This window comes from Oenanthe melanoleuca, chromosome 1, assembly GCF_029582105.1.
Source record: "Oenanthe melanoleuca isolate GR-GAL-2019-014 chromosome 1, OMel1.0, whole genome shotgun sequence".
NCBI classification, from domain to species: Eukaryota; Metazoa; Chordata; class Aves; order Passeriformes; family Muscicapidae; genus Oenanthe; species Oenanthe melanoleuca.
The window spans coordinates 105,588,105-105,610,456 of NC_079333.1; the positions used below are offsets into that span (position 1 = coordinate 105,588,105).

General features: G+C 39.6%; 1 protein-coding gene across 2 annotated transcripts in view; it reads right to left on the reverse strand.

Moving 5' to 3' along the window:
- EFHC2 (EF-hand domain containing 2) overlaps positions 1 to 22,352 on the reverse strand; it is a 55,580-nt gene that overhangs the window by 17,335 nt on the left and 15,893 nt on the right. For both annotated transcript variants that reach the window (XM_056500583.1, XM_056500591.1), the window contains exons 4-10: positions 19,939 to 20,162; positions 16,712 to 16,966; positions 15,063 to 15,173; positions 14,595 to 14,733; positions 6,726 to 6,891; positions 5,562 to 5,704; positions 1,336 to 1,532 (exon numbers count right to left, since the gene is read on the reverse strand). In XM_056500583.1, coding sequence (XP_056356558.1) covers positions 1,336 to 1,532; positions 5,562 to 5,704; positions 6,726 to 6,891; positions 14,595 to 14,733; positions 15,063 to 15,173; positions 16,712 to 16,966; positions 19,939 to 20,162 — 1,235 coding nt within the window. The remainder of the gene's footprint in view (positions 1 to 1,335; positions 1,533 to 5,561; positions 5,705 to 6,725; positions 6,892 to 14,594; positions 14,734 to 15,062; positions 15,174 to 16,711; positions 16,967 to 19,938; positions 20,163 to 22,352) is intronic.

Genomic DNA, 22,352 nt, shown 5'->3' on the forward strand with positions numbered 1-22,352 from the left:
GAAGTTGTGATTTGAGTATATGATCCCTGATGAATTGAGGCAAACTTCTGGAGCCCTAGTCAAAGGATGTGAGTGAAGCACCAACTTCTGGGAGAATCAATTCTTTTTCTACCAGCTGCATTAAAACCTTAATTGTGTGAAGAACCTTTCCAAATTCACTTTAAGGATGTATTTTCAATGTTGCCTCTCCCCATTTTGCAGATTTTATTTTGATACAATGCAATCATTCAGTCTGGAGAACTAAAATCTCATCCATTTGATCCAGGACAATCAATGCAAACAACATTCCAAAGAACTTTTACAATCTAAAGATGAGCCCTGCATTTTGGAGAAAAGGTTTGGTTTTGATTCTCCCAGAAGGAGAAATCATCCAGCAGGGAGGAAACACACTGGATTGTATTTTTGAGGTCTCAGCTTTGTATTTTACTGCTTTAAGCATTTAACAGCCTTAGCATTTTACATCCACAAGAATCTTGCAGATCTTCCTCATTGTTCCAGGCAAGGCAGATGGTGCTAATCCACACTAATTTACAAAAAATTGCATCATTCTACTAAAAGTATAAAGCAGCAGAGGCACCCCAGCTTGCAAGTTATTGTTGCTCTCACCTCTGAAGGCAACAAGAAAAGACAGTAAAGCTCAATAAACACTGTAAGCTTGAATTCCTGACTGTGATATGAATTTCTAATATTACAAGGGAAATGTTTTAGTAGAAAAATGTGTATGAACCCAAAAAATCAAATCAGGACATAAAATAGCCTTATCAGTAAGACTAAATTGGATGTGTCCATATCCACATCTCACAGTTACTTTGCAAGGACAGATTAAAAAGGGTGAGACTTATCTGCACAGGATTAGGCTGAGGGGAAAGAATGTCTTAGATTACCAAAATTATGAAGGTTGTGCATAAGGTGAATGGGATCTTCCCCAAACTTCAGAACAGTAGAACTGGTCTTGAAACTAGTGGGAGACTGGTTTAAAACAGATAAAAGATACTTCTTTCATCAGATATTTGTTTTTCATAGCAGGCAGTGAATTTTCAGCCTACTGCCACAGAAAGTTGTGGAGGTTGACAATATCTGTAGGTTCAGCAAGAGTTAAATCAACTCAGGGACAAGAGGTTCATGAACAACCCCTGAGTGGATTCTGAGAAAGGAAAGGGAATGGACAGTAAAGAGTGGCCAGACTTGCATGCACTCCCAGCTGGCATCTCCCAAATCCATTGCTACACAGAGAGCACTGGGCTGTGAGCTTTTGGGTGAGTATAAATAATTCTGAAAGATATATGGATAAACTAGTCCTGAGAGATAACAGAAATTAACACGAGCCTGCTTCACCTCATTTGCATTCTTCTCCATGTAGTTGAACGTGTACTCATCAGCATCCACCAAAAGAAAGTTGTGACCATGGAAACAAACTCTGGCTCCAACAAACAGATCCTGAGCCCTGTAGTATTCAGATGGCTCACTCTTAAAGAGTTCCTGCCCAGGCTTTTTAATGCGACTTCTTTCCAGGAACTTCCCACCAGCTATCCCTATGGGAATAATAAAAATAGCAATTAATTACAGCTTTACTTGGAAAAAACCACACACACACACGAAAAACCTCCAAGTCATCAACAAAAAGACACCCCAAACCAGAGTATTTGTGTTTAAATACCACATTTTGTGTTCCAGTTTGCTGTCTCAGAACACTCTCTTCCCCTCCCTCTCACTGCTAAAAGGACCGTCTCTGCCAGTGTCCACAGCAACAGTGACACTGTTGTGCACATTCTGTGACAAGTCTCATTTGAATGCTTGCCAAACACCTTCCCTACTTTGCTTTTCTTTAAAACTGGATAGAAATGTGCCTCTTCAAATCGTTCCCATAACCCTGCTGCCAGCCTTGGAACTGGCCCCTGAGAAACCTAAGATGCAGGCAATTCCCTTAAACTCTTAAAAGCAGAAAAAGGAAAATAAAAATCACAGCTTAAGAGAGCACTGTCCTATGAAGATTGTGAATTCTGATGCACTGCAATTCTAACTTCTTTTAAAGGGCTTTTGAAATTTTTTAAAAATGTAGGAGTGACATGATACTGTCTTCCACACATTGTTCTGCCAATGCAGTTTAACTGTGATCTGCTCTTTGCTTTGTCAGCTGGGTTTGTCACATGGTCCCTTTTCACAGTATAATGATTTTATTTGTGTCACTAGAAACTGCACAGGTAGGTAAGATGCTAAAGGGAACATTTCACTTTCCTGTATTAACTTCTGGTGTACCACAGGACTGCATTACATGTACCAAGCTTTCTGGAAAACCTTCTGTCACATATTTAGTTGGGATTAGTTGTTTCATTGGGATATGTGCCCTTCAACAGCTCTCAGGTTTGCTTCCTGTTGATATTTCAGCTTCCAAGCCAAAAGCCAAAAGCTTACTTTAGTAACATTTAATGATGCCTTAATATCAGGTACTGATGCAAGTCCAATAAAAGGCTGATAAACAGTGTAATCAAATGCCTTTTATAGTCAAAATTATAAATGAATGTGAAACCCAAACTACTTATTAAACCAGAATTTGGAGCAGATGTCTCTTAATTGCTTTATTAGCACCATAAAAGACCAAAAAAACCCTCCACTATGGTAATCATCAGACCTTGCTTGAATTCAAAAAACAATTCAAATCATTAATGTGACTCTAATGTTAACATATTCCTTTTCACCCAGCTATAAAAACAAATAAGAAATTTTTTAGGTTATATAATCCTGGCAACTGTTTTTAATATTTAATATGTCTCTGTAAGATTGGAAATTCACTCTTGCCTCTCTATTTCCCTGCAATTGTGAACTTGCATTGGAAACCTTCTTCTGTCCCATAATGGTTTTTTAAATGTTACAGGTTAATACATTACAAGTGGTATAAAGGAAAATGACTGAAAATACCTCATTAAGTTAGAGATTTTACACTGAAACCTGATAAGGAGTTTTGATGGAAATCTACAAAACCCAGGCTCAAAGCACAAAACAAACACCACCACGAAAGACCCTCTTCCATTAATATCAGATCAGAGTTTGCAGGTGTTTGTACAGCTGTTGGCTGGGTCTTACACTGAGAAAAAAAGGGGTTGTGATCTTCTTCATGGGGAGCCAAAGTCCTCATGCTTTGATCTCCATCTCAAGAAGTGCTTCACTATGCCCAGCCCTGAGAATTTCATAGAGTTTCAGTGTTACTAATATTAGAGTGAAGTATTTCTCTGAAACCTTCAGGTTGCTGAACTGAGAAAACTAAGAGACACTTATTACTTCCATTTTTGGATTGGGATTTGAAGCATTACTTGCCAATTTGTACCAGTTCATGTAAATAAAAAGCTAAAATTAGCCCTCTGAACCTGTGCACAAAAGGGATGGCCAGGTTGTTATTTTGGATGCCTTACTCCTTTTCCTTAGTCACAATTATCTGACCTCTACAAAGCCTTCTCATTCTTAATATTTAAGAAATTCATTCACTTTTCCTTCAGACATGACTAAAATGAGGGAGGAATAGTGAAAGAAAAGAAGTAGAAATAAAAGGTGGGAACAAACAAACTTGTGCAGACCCAGGCCTCTCTACTTCCTCCACCACATTCCTTGCCTCTTCAATGGTGTTCTCACTAAACACTCCCATAGGCAGTTCTCAGCCACATCCTTCCATTTCACCTTTCTACCACCTCTAAAAGTCAGCTACTCCATCCATTTTAACAATCCAGGGAAGTTAAAAGTCCACTTACAAACACATGCCTTTCCTATGTGCCTTGAAGCATTTTCTATTAATGGGCAAATTTTCCCATTTATTGTTTCACATTTTATTTGATCAGCAGTGTTCAGTGGGCTCCCAGATAAAATCCCAGCACATATTCTCATTCCAAAAAAAGAGGAAGGCAGGCAGCAATCTCTGGCCTGCCTCTCATGCTGCTGATGGCTTGGCCAGCTGACCACATCTTCTCTGCACTGTGTGGCATTGCCTCTTCTCTGGGAGCTGATAAATCTGGAGTCTCAGGTCACAGCTATTATTACTGTGTGTTCAAGGCTCTCTGGGGCCTTGTCTAGTTGAAATGATGCAAAGGAGAACTAGAAGTGACTGAACAAGCAGTACACATGCTTGGAGTCCAAGATTCAAACTGTTACCTGGACTTCTTCAGTTTAACAGTGCAGCTGTACCTTTAGCACCCTTTATGTTTTTGGACATAAAAAATATCAATCAAATATGTCAAACAGTGGTGGAGAACTGAGCTGCTCTTAAGCCTCACAGCAGCATTACATATTAAATATATACAGAAATGTGTGTGTGTGTATTTAGCTGCAACAAAAGAAGTTGCATAAATTTCAGGCCACTGGATGCCAGGAAGAGAGTAAAATATTGATAACAAGATACTGCTGACACAAAAGTGCTAAATCTTGATACTGTACTGGAGCAGGATTAACTGGGAATGCTCACTGAAGTCCTAAGTAGGTGCTCTACACTTATTAAAACACTTCTCAGAGAATTGCTGGTATTCTAGCTGAGGTCCCTATTTATGCACTCATAATATAGTTGGATACAAGCAGAGATGCCATCATAGATTCTCTATGATGATTGAAAAGGCACTTCTGGATGTTAACAGCTCTGAAACTGTTGCTGAAGATGTTCAGTGGGCTTCACAGAAAGACACTAATCTCTCCATCAGTGTCATGCTTGGCCAAAGCTCCCCCATCTCTCTGAACTACAGAATAACTTTCTGATATCCTTTCCACTGCTATGTCCTACCATCCATGAAAAAGATATTTCAGGAAAATAAAAAGGTGCTTGAAAATCACAAAACCTTTCATATCCTCAGCTGGAGGCAGCCTAAAACGGAGAACAGAGGCCAGCAGAATTTAAACATGACAACAGTTGGTGACCATGCTCCAGCAAGAGGACAAATGTGGTCAAGAAACTGAGAAGTAACAAAGCATTTACCTGTCACTTAGACACTGACTCTTGGAATCAGTATTGTATACACATCCAGACTCTAGCATAAGGCAATCTTCCCTCTTTAAATGCTCAGCACTCCATGATTAATGGTAAAGTATGTTAGAAAGTGTTACAGCTGTTTGACTTTCATGAGCTGCTTCTATACAATGGATGCTGTATAGGTTTCATAACACAATTTTGCAAAACAAAGGATTTAGTCTTTCATTCTTGATGTCTTATATTTCCTGTCCCTATTTATCATCAGTTACAATACTATTCTTGTATGATATCCATAATAAAAGCAAATGTTTAAAGGTCAGATTTTCAAATTAAAATGTAATAGAAGTTCTAAGGCATTACACTTGCAGTATCCCACAAAGGATATTGTGAAGTACCATCATGTAATGAACAATGTAATTCTGAGTGAGGAAGATCATTAATTACTATGACATCCAGCTATGCAAGACAATGCAGCAGGCCTGCTGATGTAACTCCCATTGCATTTCAAAATCCACATCCCTGCTTCTGCTGCTGCTGAGTCTGGCCACAGTGTTTACTGGAAAGCCCAACCAAATGAGCAGGGGAACTGGGGCTGATTAGAGATGTTGCTAGATCTTACCTGAGTTTCTCTCTGCATATTCAAAGACAGAAATGGTGTCATCACTGAGGAAGAAGGAAATGATGAATTTCCGACCCTTGTCGATGGGACTGTCCGTGACGAGTTTCGCCGCATAGCGCAGGATGTTACTGTCCATGCCATACCTGGAAAGGAACAGGGGAGAAATCAGAGTGTGAGGAAAGTTTTCATCCCTAAGAGATGCCTTTTCCTGAGTTTTGTAACATACATTAATTATGTTATTACTGCACCAAGCAGGAAAATGGTGTAAGATTCACTACTTTGTCAAAATCAAAAATCATTTTCAGCTTAAATTAACAGAACCAGATAGAGTCGGCCAGATAGAAAGGAATAATTTTCAAGGGAAAATTACTTCTCTGACAAAGGTCTGGAATTAATTTTTATTCAGGTTGAGTTGTAAATCAATCCCCAAGTTTCTTTTCAGAAAATTTGTTAAGAAAGAACACATTCAGGTATGTGTATTTTCAAACCAAATTCTGAATAACCATTCATACTAGGATTATCTCCCACAAATTCAGGTCCACCAGATGATCTTACTAGCTAGATATTTATTAAGTGATTGTGTTTTAAGTAATTTGCAGGGTCCATACATACACTATCAATACATTCCCAAGCCTTTTTTAACAACCTTCTTGTTTTACAGGGGAATCTTTAACAGGAGACTTTGCCTTTCTGCTTTGGCTTCAACAACTGCTGCCTAATAAACCTTTCATAACAAAAAGTAAAGTGTTAAGGCTTTAGTAGTGCTACAGTAAACTACATGAAATTCATCAGACAAAAGGAAAAAAAATAATTATTAGAAAGTTAAACAAAAACAAATCTGTGTTGGTCTGCTGGATCATCCAAAATTCCTGACTAATGCCTGGACTAAGATTTCTGTCAAATTTCCACTGAAAACAGCAGAGGGAATGAGGTAGAAGATAGAAGGGTAATAATATTTGCTGTTACCAAAGAGAAATTTCACAGAGTTTGCAGAAAACTGGAGTACCATGTCACTGACCCAGGCCTCATGCACCTGTCCCTTAAAAGTCTGATGAGCTGTATATTTTGGTAAAAAAAAAAAAAAAGGATGTTCCCTCATAACATTTATCTCCTTCACAAAAATACATCATTTTAAAAATTGAAATTATTTTTCACACAAAATACCTGTCTTTCATCAGGAATTGCCTGTAATCCTTATGGGGAGTCTTGACAACCACACTCCTACAGGAGTTCAAAGAATCTTCTTCAGAACCAAATCCATTATAAGGTGGAACAATTTTTTCTGGTTTTGGAGGTGGTGGAGTCTTATACTGAATTGGGGTGAAATCCACTGCAGCAAAGAGAGCAAGACTTATTTGTTACTGCTGTGATGAAGGCATTTCACCAAGGATTTAAACTTCTAATATGAATAGTTATTAGCCTACTTCTGTAACAGACCACTGATCAAAGTCAAACCAGGATCCCTCCTACTGTTACAGGGTAGAAAAAGATTCCATAGAGCCAACAGCAAAATTATTTCTTTAAGGGTTTCAGGATTTCCTCTATAATCTTAAAATGTTTGAAAAATATCATTAAGATACATAGGCAAAAGGAAAGACAAATACAGTTTCAAAATGGGATAAAATAGTATATTAAAAATTCTAAATTAATTTTTCAGTTTCATCCTTGAGACAACATGATTAAGTAAATAACTGTCTTATGAGTTTCCTGCCCTGTGCTTTTGGCCAGAGGAAAAAAATACATAAATAAATAAAATTTTATTCATTATTTAAAACACATATATAAAAAGTCTTTGGTACACTAAAGCAAATAACTTCAGCCTCACTAGAGTTTTGGGAAGCTTCATTTTTCCTTATTTTCCCCAGACTCAAGTCTTGTCTTGCAGTGATCAGTGGTCCAGGTACACAGCAGGAGCTGTCCTGACTCAGCAGAGGCACATCTGGTCAGAAACCTGCACTCAATTCTCACAGAGGTACCTCCCAAAACTGCTGCTTCCCTGATTCTCATTGCTCCTCTCTTGGTGAAAATCTTGTCCCCTCTGGCCCCTTGTTGCACTCCTGCACTGTCCTTCTGCTGCAGGACAGCTTCCAGTGCATTCACACAAAACTCAACAGAGGAGCTCAGCCTGCTGCTTAAGTGAGGTTAATGGACAATGGAAAGGGTGAGAGGAAAACAAGGAACTTGCATGTGGGAGAAAGCAAATGGGCAGATCTGAGGCAAATGAAGACATGAGCACAGGAAAACTCAGGTTGGAGAGGACCTTGGGTCTCCTGCTTAGCACAGAGTCAGTCTCTTTCAGTGTGAAGCCTTTCCGCTTTGCCCTGTCACTCCAGGCCCTTGTATAGCCTCTCTCCATTTTTCTTGTCCGTTCTCTTTGGGTACTGGAAGGCCACATTTAGGTCACACCAAAGCCTTCTCCTCTCCAGGCTGAACTGCCCAATTCTGCAAGCCATTGCCCATAGGAGAGGTGTTTTCCTTCCCTCTGATCAGCTTGGTGCCTCCTCTAGTCTCTCTCCAACAGGTCCATGCTCTGGGACCCCATGGCTGGATACAGCACTGCAGGTGGGTCTCAGAGGAGTGGAGCAGAGAGGCAGAATCCTCCTTTCCCTCACCTGCTGCCCACGGTGCTTTGGATACAGCCCAGCACACCCTTAACCTCTGGGCTGAGAGGGCACATGGGCATGTCCTGCCCCTCATCCACCAGCACCTCAAGTCCTTCTCTGCCTGGATACTCTGGATCTGCTCATCCCCCAGCCTGGATTGATACTGGGGGCTGCTCCAAGGTGCAGCACCTTGAACTTGTTCTTATTAAACCTCATGAGATTCCCGTTCAACTTTATGAGATCCCTTATTTCCTAAACACTGTTTGTGACCAAAACACCGCATTTCCACAGCTCCACAGCGTGTGCTTGATACAGGCAATTCCTGATCCATAAACACGGAGCCTGTCACTCAGCACAGACAGAGCAGGGAAGGAAACCCTGATGCCTACAGGTGCCAAGCACCACAGGTAGCACACAGGATCCCCCGGAGAGATTCCCGCTGGATTCCCCGCTGGATTCCCACTGGATTCCCGGCTGGATTCCCGCTGGATTCCCCGCTGGATTCCCACTGGATTCCCAGCTGGATTCCCGGCTGGATTCCCGTCTTGATTCCCGCTGGATCCCCGGTTGGATTCCCACTGAATTCTAGGCTAGATTCTCGCTGGATTCCCAGTTAATGCCAGCTGATTCCTACTGAATTCTCAGCTGGATTCCCACTGAATTCCCGGCTAGATTCCCGGCTGGATTCTCCGCTGGACTCCCACTGAATTCCCGGCTCGATTCCCCGCTAGATTCCCAGCTGGATTCTCTGCTGGATTCCCCGCTGGATTCCCACTGAATTCCCCGCTGGATTCCCGCTGGATTCCCACTGAATTCCCGGCTGGATTCCCGGCTAGATTCTCCGCTGGATTCCCGCTGAATTCCCACTGAATTCCCCGCTGGATTCCCCGCAGGATTCCCCGCTGGATTCCCACTGAATTCCCGGCTGAATTCCCCGCTGGATTCCCAATGTATTCACCGCTGGATTCCCGCTGGATTCCCAATGTATTCCCCGCTGGGTTCCCCGCTGGATTCCCACTGAATTCCCGGCTGAATTCCCCGCTGGATTCCCAATGTATTCACCGCTGGATTCCCGCTGGATTCCCACTGAATTCCCACTGAATTCCCCGCAGGATTCCCGCAGGATTCCCGCTGGATTCCCCGCTGGGTTCCCGACTCCCGCGCCGGGAGCAGCACCGGCAGCGGCAGCTCCGCGCTCCCACAGCGCCACCCGGTGGCGGCGCGGGGCTGATGTTGCTCATCCACCCGAGCACTAATTTTCGATTAAGCAATTAATTAGGAACAGCGTATTCTGGCAGACACAAGCCCCGTGTCTTTGCTCAGGTGTCCCAGGTCCTGCCAGAAGCGCTCGGGGCACCAGGAAACTCTGGCCGCACAGGACAAGAAGCTCCTGTGTTTTCCCGCTGGTCACAGTCGGCACATTCACACCCACACATAAGGCATTCATTAAGAGACGCTAAAGCATTTCCCATCTGTAAACTTTAGCACATGTGGATGAAAATTAGATTTAGAAAGTAGAAGGAAATTATAAATTAAGAGGAATAATGTTTTATCCCTGGGGACGTGTTGAATCCCTCACAAGTGAAGGTCAGTGTAAGTGAAATCCAAAGAGAAGTTCAGTGCTTTGGTTCATCCTTGAAGTAAAATGATCTTGTGTAACTCATAGAATCACAGAATCACTAATTTTAGAAAATGTTTCTGAGATCACTAAGTCCAGCCATTAACCCAGCACTGTCAGGCCTACCACTAAACCATGTCCTTAAGTGACATCTACACGTTTTTTGAACACATCCAGAAATCATGACTCCACTCCTGGACAGTCTATTCTAGCCTGACAAACCTTTAAGTCAATAAATGGTTCCTAATATCCAATATAAACCTCCTCTGGGGCTGTTCCATCTTGTCCTGAGACAAGAGACCAACCCTCACTTGGTTCACTAAAGAGAAAAAAATGCACACATCCAAAATTGTGTCACTCATATTTTCCAGGATTTTAAATAATTATAAATTCATATTCTCTCCTGTGAATGAGGAAATTCAGAAAGAAATTGCCATGGAGAAATACAGGTTACAAAACTGGTCAAAAACTCATTTCTGGAACTTGTGAAGAGCCAGTTACCTGAGCTCAAAACTCATTTCATCTTTGCTCTGCCACACAGCATTAGGGCAGAATCAGACAGAAGCTGGCACTTACATACAAAATGCACTCTTCTCAAGGTGATCACTGGTGTTTAAGAAAATTACCTCTGTACAGTCTGGAAAAAGTATCAATTTTTGCTTCTCCCAGGCTGTAACATTTACAGTGGGTAGAGAGTAAAGTGAAAGACTGGGATTACAAATTTCTACTTCCAGAAAGAGTAGCACAGGTATTTTTGCCATGTATAGTTTCATCCCTTGTTACTGCAGGAACTTGGGGGGTTATTTCACCTTGTTTATCAAACATGGACCACATACTCGTAGATATCTCACATCAAAACCTGAGTGAGATTGGAGCAAGCACTGAGAACAGCAAGAAACAAAACAGCTCCAGCTACATCTTTAGCATATCAACAATTTGAAGATAGCAAAGCTTTCTTAGCAAGAAAAACTATATTCCTCAAGAAGAATTTGTTGCCAGAGAAGCAGCATTAAGCCAGGTAGAAGAGCTTGTCAGCTTTCAGTTTCAATATACATTCTGAGATTTTGGTATAGACTGTGAGATTACCTTCTGCTCTCATTGAAGAACTGCAGGAAAACCCTCAGGTATTAGATAAGATCATATTTCAAAGAAAAGCCAAGTGCTACATACTTTGAATTAGAATGATAATTGTACTGAATATCAGGGAATAGAAGCAGGAAAGAAATTCTACCTTCAGAGGAAGAGGACAGGCACCTCTGAGCATTAAAGCCAGGAGGAGGAAAGAGAAATCCCACTAGACTTGGACAACATAAAGAAGTGGTGATAAACTGGAGAGATGGCAATTAGCATGGTGTTCTCCATACATCAGAGGAGATGTATGGCAAACAGCTGAGACCTTCTAGTGAAAGTCTGCTTCACAACTGAGGTAAGAAGTAAAATAAGAAGGCAAAAAAATTCATGTCCACAACTTTTACAGGCAGGAATAAAGAAAACCTAATGTTCACAGAATTCCATGCAGCTGAAACATGACACTGTTTGTCCTGATTCAGAGAAAATCTCCATTTACAGTCTTACTTCTTAATGATTATTACAGCTACCTGGGCAAATAAAGCATCTGTATATGCACAAGTATATTTAGAAGCTGCTGCTCAGTCTCCACCACGTGTAGTGGAGAGGTTAAAACCAGAGACACTGACCTCTGACGAGCCAAGTGAAATTTGGCAGCAGGTTTTAGTGCCCCGCTGAGGGGAAAGCAAGGAGTCAGCTGTTCTCCCTGTTCTCCAGGAGCAGCTGCCTGGCCAGCAGCACACAGCCCTGCCCCGGCAGAGGGTCAGGGCTGGAGCCTGAGAAATGAGGGGGTGGGAGGGGTGGAGAGCCGGCACAGGACAGGGATTGCAGGGTGCTGTGAAAAGCCTCAACAGCCAGGCTTGGGAGGTGCTGGGACAGGGAAGAAAAAGCAGTAGGAAACCAGATTTTCCTGGTTTTGTTCCATCTTGAGTAATTTGTTATTTAAGAAAGAATACTTTATACTCTGTGCTAAGATACTGTATTAAGTGAGAAGGACAAGTACCAGCTTCCCCCCACTGCACATCAGCCTATTTCCCATTTCAGCAGGGTGACTACAACACCTACATGGCTACAGAGTCTTCTTCTCTGAGGCTGCACTAGCAAGTCTGGACAGGTAACTTCACACATTAATGCATTTTCTCTTGCATTCATAGTACTTCTAGGTGACAGTAATGCCATCAACTTCCTACTGAAGAGTATTAGCTATGTCCATCCATGGAAAAACTCTGCTTTTCAAAAACATATTAAAATAGGCAAACCCCACATTAGGAATATATCACATTCTTCAAGAGAAATCTAAACTACTCTACTTTCTCCTAAAAGTCAAATTCTGCGGGCAAGCAACTTATGCTGAAACTGCAGACTCAAAAATAAATGTCAGCTTCTTTAATGGCTTTGGCAAAAGAGCATAAATTGAAGGGGAGTAATGTAAAAACACAATAACGAAACAGCTGGATTGATGCCATGAGGTGCTGAGGACTGTGCCTTGATGTAAGAACTAATTTATCCACTTGCTTACTCTTGCTCAAGTAAATGGTCTCCCTGGACTAGAAATGCAATTAAGTCCGTTCCAGTGTTTAATTGGATCGGAGTGAAATTCTGAGCACTTTGTGGGACTGTGCCCACTGAGAGCACCTTGTGCATCCACAGACACACACAAAATGTGTAAATCACTAAGAGTAAAAGGTGAACACTCACTAGTTCTCTCTAAATACCTGCTTTTAAGCCAAAACCTACATTGATTCCACTTCTGGTCCCTTCCAGCTAAAAAGTCATACCTACATTTTTTTTTAATCCTTGTGGAGAAAGCAGAAAAGAATTTTACAGCAAAGTGTGTGAATCCCTTAGCTCTGAGAAAGTATTGTCTGTGAACAAGACAGGTTGCATCAAGATGGATGGTCTTCCATGTCAGCCAGGGTCTCTGCCATCATATATCCTTAAAGGTATGTGTAAAACACTTCCCACTTTCCCAAAGGTCTCAGCTAGAGCACATCTTTGTGTGTTTGGTGTCAACAAGGCAGAGAAACTGCAGAAAGCACTGAGAAAAATTATCCAAGATAGAAAAGAATGGACTATGGAGAAAGACTGAAAGGTTTTCCCTTAGCAGCAAATGGCCTGGGATGGGGGCAGGGGAATAAGGTTTTGTATTGGAATAGTGTTCAGATACGTACAAGGTTGTTATTAAAAGAGGATACTGAGCAGTTGTTCCCCAAGTCCAACAGATAAAAGAATAAATTTACTCTCTCAGTTTACACAAACCAGCTTCAGAGTAGCTTTTAAGCAGCATTTTTAACTCTGAGGTTAGGACAAGATACCTCAGGAGGCAAAGAAATCTCCTTTACTGCAGAACAGGAACAGACTAGACCACCTACAGTCCCAGTTTTCTAGAATTCTGCACATCAGCAACTTCTGAATTCCCCTAACTTGCAAACCACCTAACTTTTAACATCCAGAGACATAAACAGTAATTACTGAGCCAGCATTAGAGGAGAGGAAGGGCCTTTGCATTTGTGTATCACTTGGTTGCACTGCTTGTTTGACTCAGGATGGTCAGCTGTATTCATTTATTGCTTGTCCTGAGTAAGAAATCCCCATTCTCTGTTCAGGATAATTTGCTCAAAGGATATTGCTGCCAAAAACCAGCAGTGGTCTTGGCTGAAGAAATTCCCAGAGCAGAGCCCCCTATTTTCCATCTCTACAGTTAAATTTACTATTATTACAGGTAATACCATGATTATAGAACATGGCTTCCTCACACACTGGCAAGATCAAGTTTACTTTGGTACAGACATGCCAAGGTATTATTGAAAAAGTCCTAATGAGAAATATTTTGCCAAACAAGAAATTTAGTTTTTGAATGGTAATGCTGCACCATTTAATTCCCTCAATGCAGCAGACAGGCTCTGATACACACACACACTACCAGACCACAAGGTAACAGAAATAATCTGCTCAGGTGTTTTATTTCACAGTGGCAGGGAAAGGCCATAGTAGGATTCTTCCAACCATCTCTGAATAGTCAGATGCTCAGCTATATTTATTTAATGAATAAACTGCCAGAAAATAGCTAAGTCATTTTTGCAGGAAGATGTCCATGATAGAACCATTAACAAGTCTGACTGGGGACATTCAAAGGCCCCTGTTGTTATTCATTTCCAAAATGCTTTTCCATAATGGATAGAGTTGTTAAATGTTTCCAGAATTTAGTACTGAAACTTCACAACATACACACTCTAATGGTCCAGAATACACAAAACTGCATTGTAAAAACCAAATATGTGGTAAACTAAAACTGTCATGTAGGAAAATCTTATTTTGATTCTGTCATCCACATAAAATGAAATATAGTGTAAGGGGAAAAAATTGAGCTCATTCTACTTACCCACTCACTACATGCTCTTTATTATTTTCTGACTGCAAACACAGCTATTGGAAGGGGAGGGGGAAGGAGAGAAGAAGAAATGGAAGTCTATCCTTATGACTATTTTGTCACTGTAGTTTTCAAATAGAGGCATTAGGAGCAGAACACATACGTTATATGCAAGTTTTCAATGGAGCAATGTATAAGAAAGCCCTTCTGGATTACCTGCTAAATTACTGCTTTGCTGCTAACAGCCTACAACAGATTGTTATTGCTAAAGGTTTTAATGAACATGTTTTGTCAGTAATAAAATTTGAAGACAGCTCTGTTAAATTCAGAAGTATAAAAATGCTCATAAGGAAAGGATAATTATCACTACTTACCAATTCCATACTTTTTCCTGTAATGTTCTTTAGTGAATTCATCACAATCACAGAGTAATATTTGCCTTCCCCAAACATTAATTACTGCCCCTATTTTCAAGTCACTGTCTTTGTAAAATTCCCGATGCACTGCTCCTGTCTAATAAAAGAAGGAACATTTATACAGCAGTTCCATAAATCTCAGAATCACACAACCTTTCTTAAAACCCAGGTCATTTAGTGTGTGTGATTCAACACTTAACCTTCAAAGTCCATTGGCAAGTATATATCACCTCATGTTAAGCTCCTTCACTTTTACAAATGTGGGATTTACATACAGTAAATCTCAGTAGTTCTCATTTGAGCTATTTTCCAGTGGCAGCACAATTCTATAAATAACTCTCTTTGTTGCAGAGGATAATGACCATAGAAATTACAGAAACTAAGATAAAGATATTCAACAGCTGGAGGTACTCAATAATTTCTGACCTGCAAAACGTCCCGAATGTAATAGCCTTTGTTTCTTCCTGGCTTTCCCAACACATTGAGCAGAGTGTAATTGGTGATGGTGCCTGGATGATATGGAGGAACAGGAGCATTCTGCAAGGAAAGAGACCAGCTCTTCAGAAATATGAGTGACAGTGAAGAAAGAGAACTCTGCTACCTTAGAACCAGCAGGGTTTTTGTACACTGGTTGTTATTGTAGTATTTTTTGTGAGAATTTTTATTAAATTCTAAGATTCTACCACCAAACCTAAAAGCCAAAAGTGTATATTCCAAAAGCCTGTACATATGCCAGAAGCAGTATTCAGAATCTTACTCTCTCTCCAAGGGTAAAGTCTCCTTTCTCTTGGAAGCAAACTGAAAGCAAAGGTCAGCATACCCAAAGTACCACATTGTTGTCAACATCTGCTCTGAAGGCTATTATTTAGATTAGTAATAATTATAAAAACATGCAAAGAACCATCCAGGGTTGGTCCTATCCACTGCACAAACACAAGAGATTCAAGTCATCATGATTCTGTTGGCAAAGATGTGGTTTTGTTTCTACTGTGAGTTTTAAAATTACAGTAGTAATTTATCCCAGTAATATAAAAATTAGTATCTATTTATGTTACATTTTTTAAAATTATTAATAAATTGCTGACGCAGGATAATCAAAATGAATTATTTTGTCTCTCCTGAGCCTTCAGCTTTGGATTCCTCTGCTGCCATTCTCAAAATTTCCAGAGGAAAAAGCCAGTGCTTAAAATTGCAACATGCACCTCAGTGGTCAAAGGGGTCCAGTATTATGGAGCCACTGCTAAATCAGCATGTCAGAACACAGGACTTACAAGGTGAGAAAAGTGTAATATTTTACTGGTAGGTTTTTATTGTAAAATCTCATGTACATCTATGGAATCACAAATAGATTATCAATGTTAGAAGAAAAGGAGGCAATGACCCCCAGGATTTTATTCTGTATGTTGGCTGATGTTATTCTATCATCAGGATCTGTCTGGAGTGATACAGAATTGTATCCAGATCAGTAATTTTATAATCATAACAGGTTACAGAGGATACAAAGCCTTTGAAGATTTCTCTGAGTGAAGCCTTTCTCATGATTAATGCCCAACAAAGCTTATTGATGAATTCCTATTGATTTTAATTGGCTTTGCTTAAGATCCCAAATTCAGAAACTCAATTTTAAGAAATCACACAAGATTTTCTACAAAGAGATAATTTTACAGAATACTAAAACTGACTTTTCCAAAGGCTGAAAATATAAGTCATAAATCAAATCTGAATTCACCTCAGTTTTACATAAGCTTATCAATATTAATTAATTTTATTTTCTTCCATTATTGCATAGTTCTATTAATACAGTTACCTTAATACATTAATATAGGAGAAAGAAAACCACAGAACACCTCTGTGACTAAATTCTCCTTTTAGTTTAAGCATGACAAACCTAAAGATAATTTTCCATCACATATTAGTTTATTACATGACTATGTGTGCAAAGTGCAATCCTGCAATTATGATTAATACTCTGAAAACACTTTCTAAATATCATTATGATCCTAATACAGGATTTTCAAAACAAAGCATTCAATATTTCTTAATTAGTGGAAGAATCTGAAATTTCCATTCCTCACCTTTGGAAGCTTATCTCTTTTGAGGAAAAATGGAACTACGTCTCGTCCTGAGTTTTGTGGTAAAACTTCTCTTATATCAATAGTATCATCAGACAAATAATATCGAAGAATAAGTTCCCGTGGGTCAGTGAGCTGTGATTCTGGGTCATTCCACACACAAGAAAACCCTAAAACTTGTCCATCAAACTCCAGAAATTGTTTCAAAGTGTCAAAGCGCTCATAAGGGTGAAAAGGATTCGTGCTCGCCAGATGTCTCTGGTAAAGGGGAAATTAAGAGAAACTTATTTTTAATTATTTACTCCTAAAAACAGGATCACAACGGCATGGTGCTGTCTAACCTTAGAACATGGGTTTAGGATCTTCCAATGAAAGCCATACCATTATAATACATGAAACATGATTTATGCCATTAGCAGAGAAGTATTTACAGGGTTGCTGTGCCCTCAGAAAAAATATAAAAAGAATTTTGGATTGGTTTTAATCCTTGTTTTTCTTGAAACAAGGTCCTCTAGATCAGACAATTGTTAAATTATTTGCAGTACATCTCATATTTTCAAGAAACTGCCTGTGGTAATCAGATGACTAAAATGCCAAATAGCTCACTCTTCCTGATTTACTTCCTTAAAAATTACTTCTTATAGATAATGTGTGTTAAGAATCAACTCATTCTTTTCCCTTTAGTATTTTGTGCCATTCAATTTTAAAATATAGATTTTTAACTTTTGATTCATGTTACACAGTTGATAGGCACTGGGTATGTTTGTTCATCTCTCAAAATACACCCATAGGTCTGATAAGGAACAGCAAATGTTTAACTAGAGGTACTTTCCAGCTGATGTGACTATGACAAGGTGCTTCCTGCAGTCATGAGTGCTGCAAAACCAGTAGCACTGGATTAAACTGGGTCCCAGGATGATGATGCAGTCCAAGGACTGCATTTCTATGCTGTTAGTTCACATATATAAACAGTGATCTGAACAGTGTTTTTCCTAAATCAAAATGCACAGGTCCAAAGTGCATTAAAAAGGACAGGATTATCCTTCTCATCTACAAAATTGATTCCAAAGAGGAATGGTGACAGACATTGATGAAACAATGTAACTGAACTGTCTGAACAGAAAACAATGACTGTAGACAGTTTATATCATTGTCTAAATTTCTCTTTGTCCATTAACACACTTCTGGCCTTAAAAATCTGAGAGGGAAAAGGCCCATTCTTTCAGAGCATCATATCTTAAAATAAGGAGAGCAGAACCAGGTTATTTTCCTTCCCAGTGCTCTCTTTCCTCCTTCCTGACCCTTGAAGATGTAACAGACAACCAAACACAGCCACAGAACCAGGTAACACCACTGTCATCCATGGAATACCATCTCCAACGATACAGGAAGAATTTCTTCATGGAAAGGAATCTTGAGCATTGGAAGGGGATGCCCAGGGAAGTGGTGAAGGCCCCATTCCTGGAGGTGCTCAAAAAACACCTGGATGTGACACTCAGTGCTCTGGTCTGGGTGACAAGGTAGGGATCGGTCACAGGTTGGACTTGATGGTCTCAGGAGTCTTTTCTAATCTAAATGATTCTGTAATTCTGTGAAATATGAGTCTAAATGGTTTACTGCACTTTCCATTGGCCTCATTTTCTATCCCATCCCATTCCCTACCCTCCTTCATACCTTCATTTTCTGGCCATGTACTGGGAGTCCAGTGAAAACCAATTTAATTTTGCTCAAAGTAGTCCAGAGCAATAAAAAAAAATTACCTTCCACAAATTAGGCACAGAAAAGTGAAAGTGTAAGGCAGACAGAATCTGCTAAATAACTTTTCTGGAATTCCTCAATAACTGAAAACATGAAGACATTGATTTTAGTAATTTTTTGTACTCTGAAGCTCTTATTTCTCAAATCTTTTTCCCCTCTCCATTCTCTTTAGGGACCGAAATGCCCAATTTTTGAATGTTTTGCTTGCTGTTAAAAAAAAAATTAAAACAATAGTGGGTTATGCAGTACCATCCATAATGTTGACACAGTCTGACAGTATCAAGACAACTCAGCATGTGTTTATATACACAGCTGTTACCTACAGGGGCTGAGTAAGGGAAAGGAAACCCATGGCCAGGCTGAGTCACCACAACACAGAACCAGATGTATTACAAATGCTGCTTTTCACTGGGGACTGCACAAGCCTGGCAGCATGAATGAAGAGAAACCAACTCATTGGCCTGAGAGTGCCTCAGAGACATGGAAATTGTCCTACACAACTCAGTCACAGTCACCTTCCATTACTGCTGCTGAGACCTGCAGCAGTTCTCTCCCTGGGAGCACTAAGGATGCCACAGACACAGGGAGTATTTGCTGCTTTCAGAGCACCAGGCTGGATCTGTCACAACAGCCTGCAGATTGTGGGCCAACAGTCCTAAGAGTCATGTCAAGTGTCATTTGCACTCATATTAATCAAGAAAAACAGAACTGAAAGAAACTTGTCATTATTCCTAACAGAAAACATCACTCCCATTACTACTTTCAGAGGAAAAAAAAAAAACACAACAAAAAAAACCAAACAACAAATCCTGCAAAGAGGAATCCACACAGAATCTAGGAGTTGTGTGTGAGACTCCTGAAGGTGTGTTCACACACACAAAAGAGTGAGGCAAATAAAACCTTGAAAGTCTTAAAACTGCAGAACACTGGGTTCTGTATGGCAGAAGAATTTGCTTTACACATGCAAAGAGCTGTTAAAAACATGTAGGGGTAGAGATGAGAGATAACATATTAACAGAATAAAGGAGTCTGCAGGAAGCCATGGATGGCCTGGAACCACAATTTCAATTAGATCTTTCTTTAAACACTTTAAAGGTGTTTATTATCACTAGATAATCTCAAGCAAAATCATAAGCAGAGCATGTAAATTTCAGTAGAACATTGACATGTACACCTTTTTTTTCAGTTTAATGCTGAAAGGTTATTTATTATTTTGCCTCATTAATTTTATTCTGTTTTAAAAGGTGTGTGAACAGAAAATTATTATATCTGTTAACAGAAAATTATTTATATAGTACAATGAGCCACATATCAAAATGTTTAAATTCAAGTTTTCTCTTGGAATTTACTAAGTTGAAATAGATACTTTCTATTTAATATTAAATAAATAATGTATGTAATTCATATAACTAATATGCATTCAAATCAAACTTTATTCAAATCAAGTTTCCACTAGTGCTGCCTCTCCTGACCTGCTGCCGCTCTGTGGTGTACGGGTCGTCTGGTCGGCTTGCAGGAGGATTTAGTCTGATTCCTATCTTCCTCAGGAAATTTTTGGTATACTCATCACAATCTATAATCTTGTATTTTCGGCCATAAAGGGTTATTTCTGTGTTGATATTGAAATCATACATAGTATAGAACCGATCCTCATGAGGAGGTGGAAGCGGAATCTGGTGCCGTCGAACAAGAGTTCCTGTAAAACAGAATAAATTTGTGGAGTAAATAATATTTGCTCTAAGGATCCCAACAGAACTAAGTTTAGAGAAGATAAACCTGCCTTAGCAGAGAAAAAAGTATGACTTATCAAGCATGGAGGCAGAGACATTGAAATAAGCTTCCTTAAGGAGCACATGGTAAGCAGATACAGGAGAGGTGAGTTGGGCTGAGTGCTGGTCTGAAGCAAAAATACAGAGCCAGGACCTCACAATCCACAGGAATAGTCTAACAGGAACATTATCCAAAAGAGAAAGAAATGGGAGAATGAGAGAAGAGAAAATATAGAGGTATTCTAATTTTGGCAAAGTAATCACATACTTAAATTTTCTTATTCATAGTGTTCAAATGAAAGGACTGTTATCTTGATAGCATTGAATTTTATTACCTTTTGAAGATTAAAAGACATTAAAAGACAAGGAAACTGCTATTGGCCTATCAGCTGAAAACTCTCAAATCCATTGATGAATTAGGTGATGCTTCAAAAGTACTCACTGCATGTGAGCAAGAGACTGGAACATCTTCCACATGAGGAAAGGTTGAGAGAGCTGGGTCTGTTCAGTCTGGAACAGAGATGATTCAAGGTGGGGAAAACCTATCAAAGTTTATAGATACCTGATGGGAGGGAATGAAGAAGATGGAGCCAGGCTCTTCTCCATGTGCCCATTGAGATATAAAAGATATAAAGAAGATATAAAATTCCAGCTGAGCACACAAAGCCACTTTTTTACTGTGAGGGTGATCAAATACTGGAACAGGCTCTCCAAAAGGGTTGCAGAGTCACCATTCTCAGAGATACTTGAAACTCAAAAGGACATGGCCCTGGGCATCTGGCTCCAGCTGATTCTGCCTGGGGCAGGGGCCTGGAGTAGAAAATCTACAGGTATCCCTTCCAACCTCAGTGATTTAGGGAGACCACAAATCATTTAGAAATAACTTACAGGAATTTTAGAACCAGGTTAAGGGGGCCTGGGGAGAGAGGGGATAAAGAGAGGCAGAGCAAAAGGGAGAAAGAAACCACTGTGTGCTTTAGTGTTTGAAGGGCCTTGTTCCTTGGTTAGTCCATGGAAATTCTTTACTCTTCACTTTATTTCCCTATGGACTAATTTGTATGAAATACCTTTCTTTGCTACATTATCAAAGTTTGTTAAGTTCTAATTCCTGCAATGAAAACATATCCTTAATTTTTCAGGGGAGTAAAGCAACAAAGCAGATTTACTTTATGTTTCCATTAAAATAATTATTTAAGACCCATTCATCAACCTGATATTGCACCTGCACCAAATCAAACATTCTGGTTACTGACCTTTGACCATACACCTATTTAGGATGTATCCTCATGAAAGATGTTTGAAAATACAGGAAGTAGCACATTTTAATGGGATGTAAAACTGCATTGCATTAGCTTTAACAAAACTATACACTTTAAAATATTTTAAAGTATATAAATTTTGGCTAATTCTTAGGTCAATCAACAGATAATGAGGTAAGTCAGACCATGCAATTCCTGTTGAATCATCACTTTAATTAAAATATAATGGTTGATGATTTTCTAATATGAGGTGTTTTTGGAGATTATATTCACCTCTGATTTGGTGAATAAGCCTCAGCTTGTTTTTCATATCACTTTTAAGGGTGAAACACACATAGGCATTTTGTTCTGAGAGAGAATAATTTCTTTCCTAATGGAAAATGTCTTGTAAAGATAATATCTCTGGCAATCCTTTGCTTTTATGAGGTATCACTGTGCCCGATGTACACATGTGGAGGGTACATTTCATAACGTTGAATTTGAAATTTAATAAAACCTGATCAGCTGGGGTTAGGTCTCATCATTTTAAAATTGCTCTTCCTTCTGGAAAATAATACATTTAATCTAGAAATTTGTTGCAAGCTGTTAAAGGAGCATCTGAATGTGCAGTTTTCAGATTGCTCAGGATGGATTGCTCTTCCTGATGGTTCTTTAGTCATCAATTTATTGAGCAGAACATTCTACTACACTATCAAGCATTGATTTAAATATTCAGACATTGATTTAAATATTTTCATCTGGTCAGATTAAAGCTCTGCTCTACTGTGCTGTTGGAAAGGGAGTTGAGGTACTTTTCTCTAATAGTGGTGGTGGTACTGAGCTCCCACACCATAATTTGCAGCATATCTTCTTTTCTCT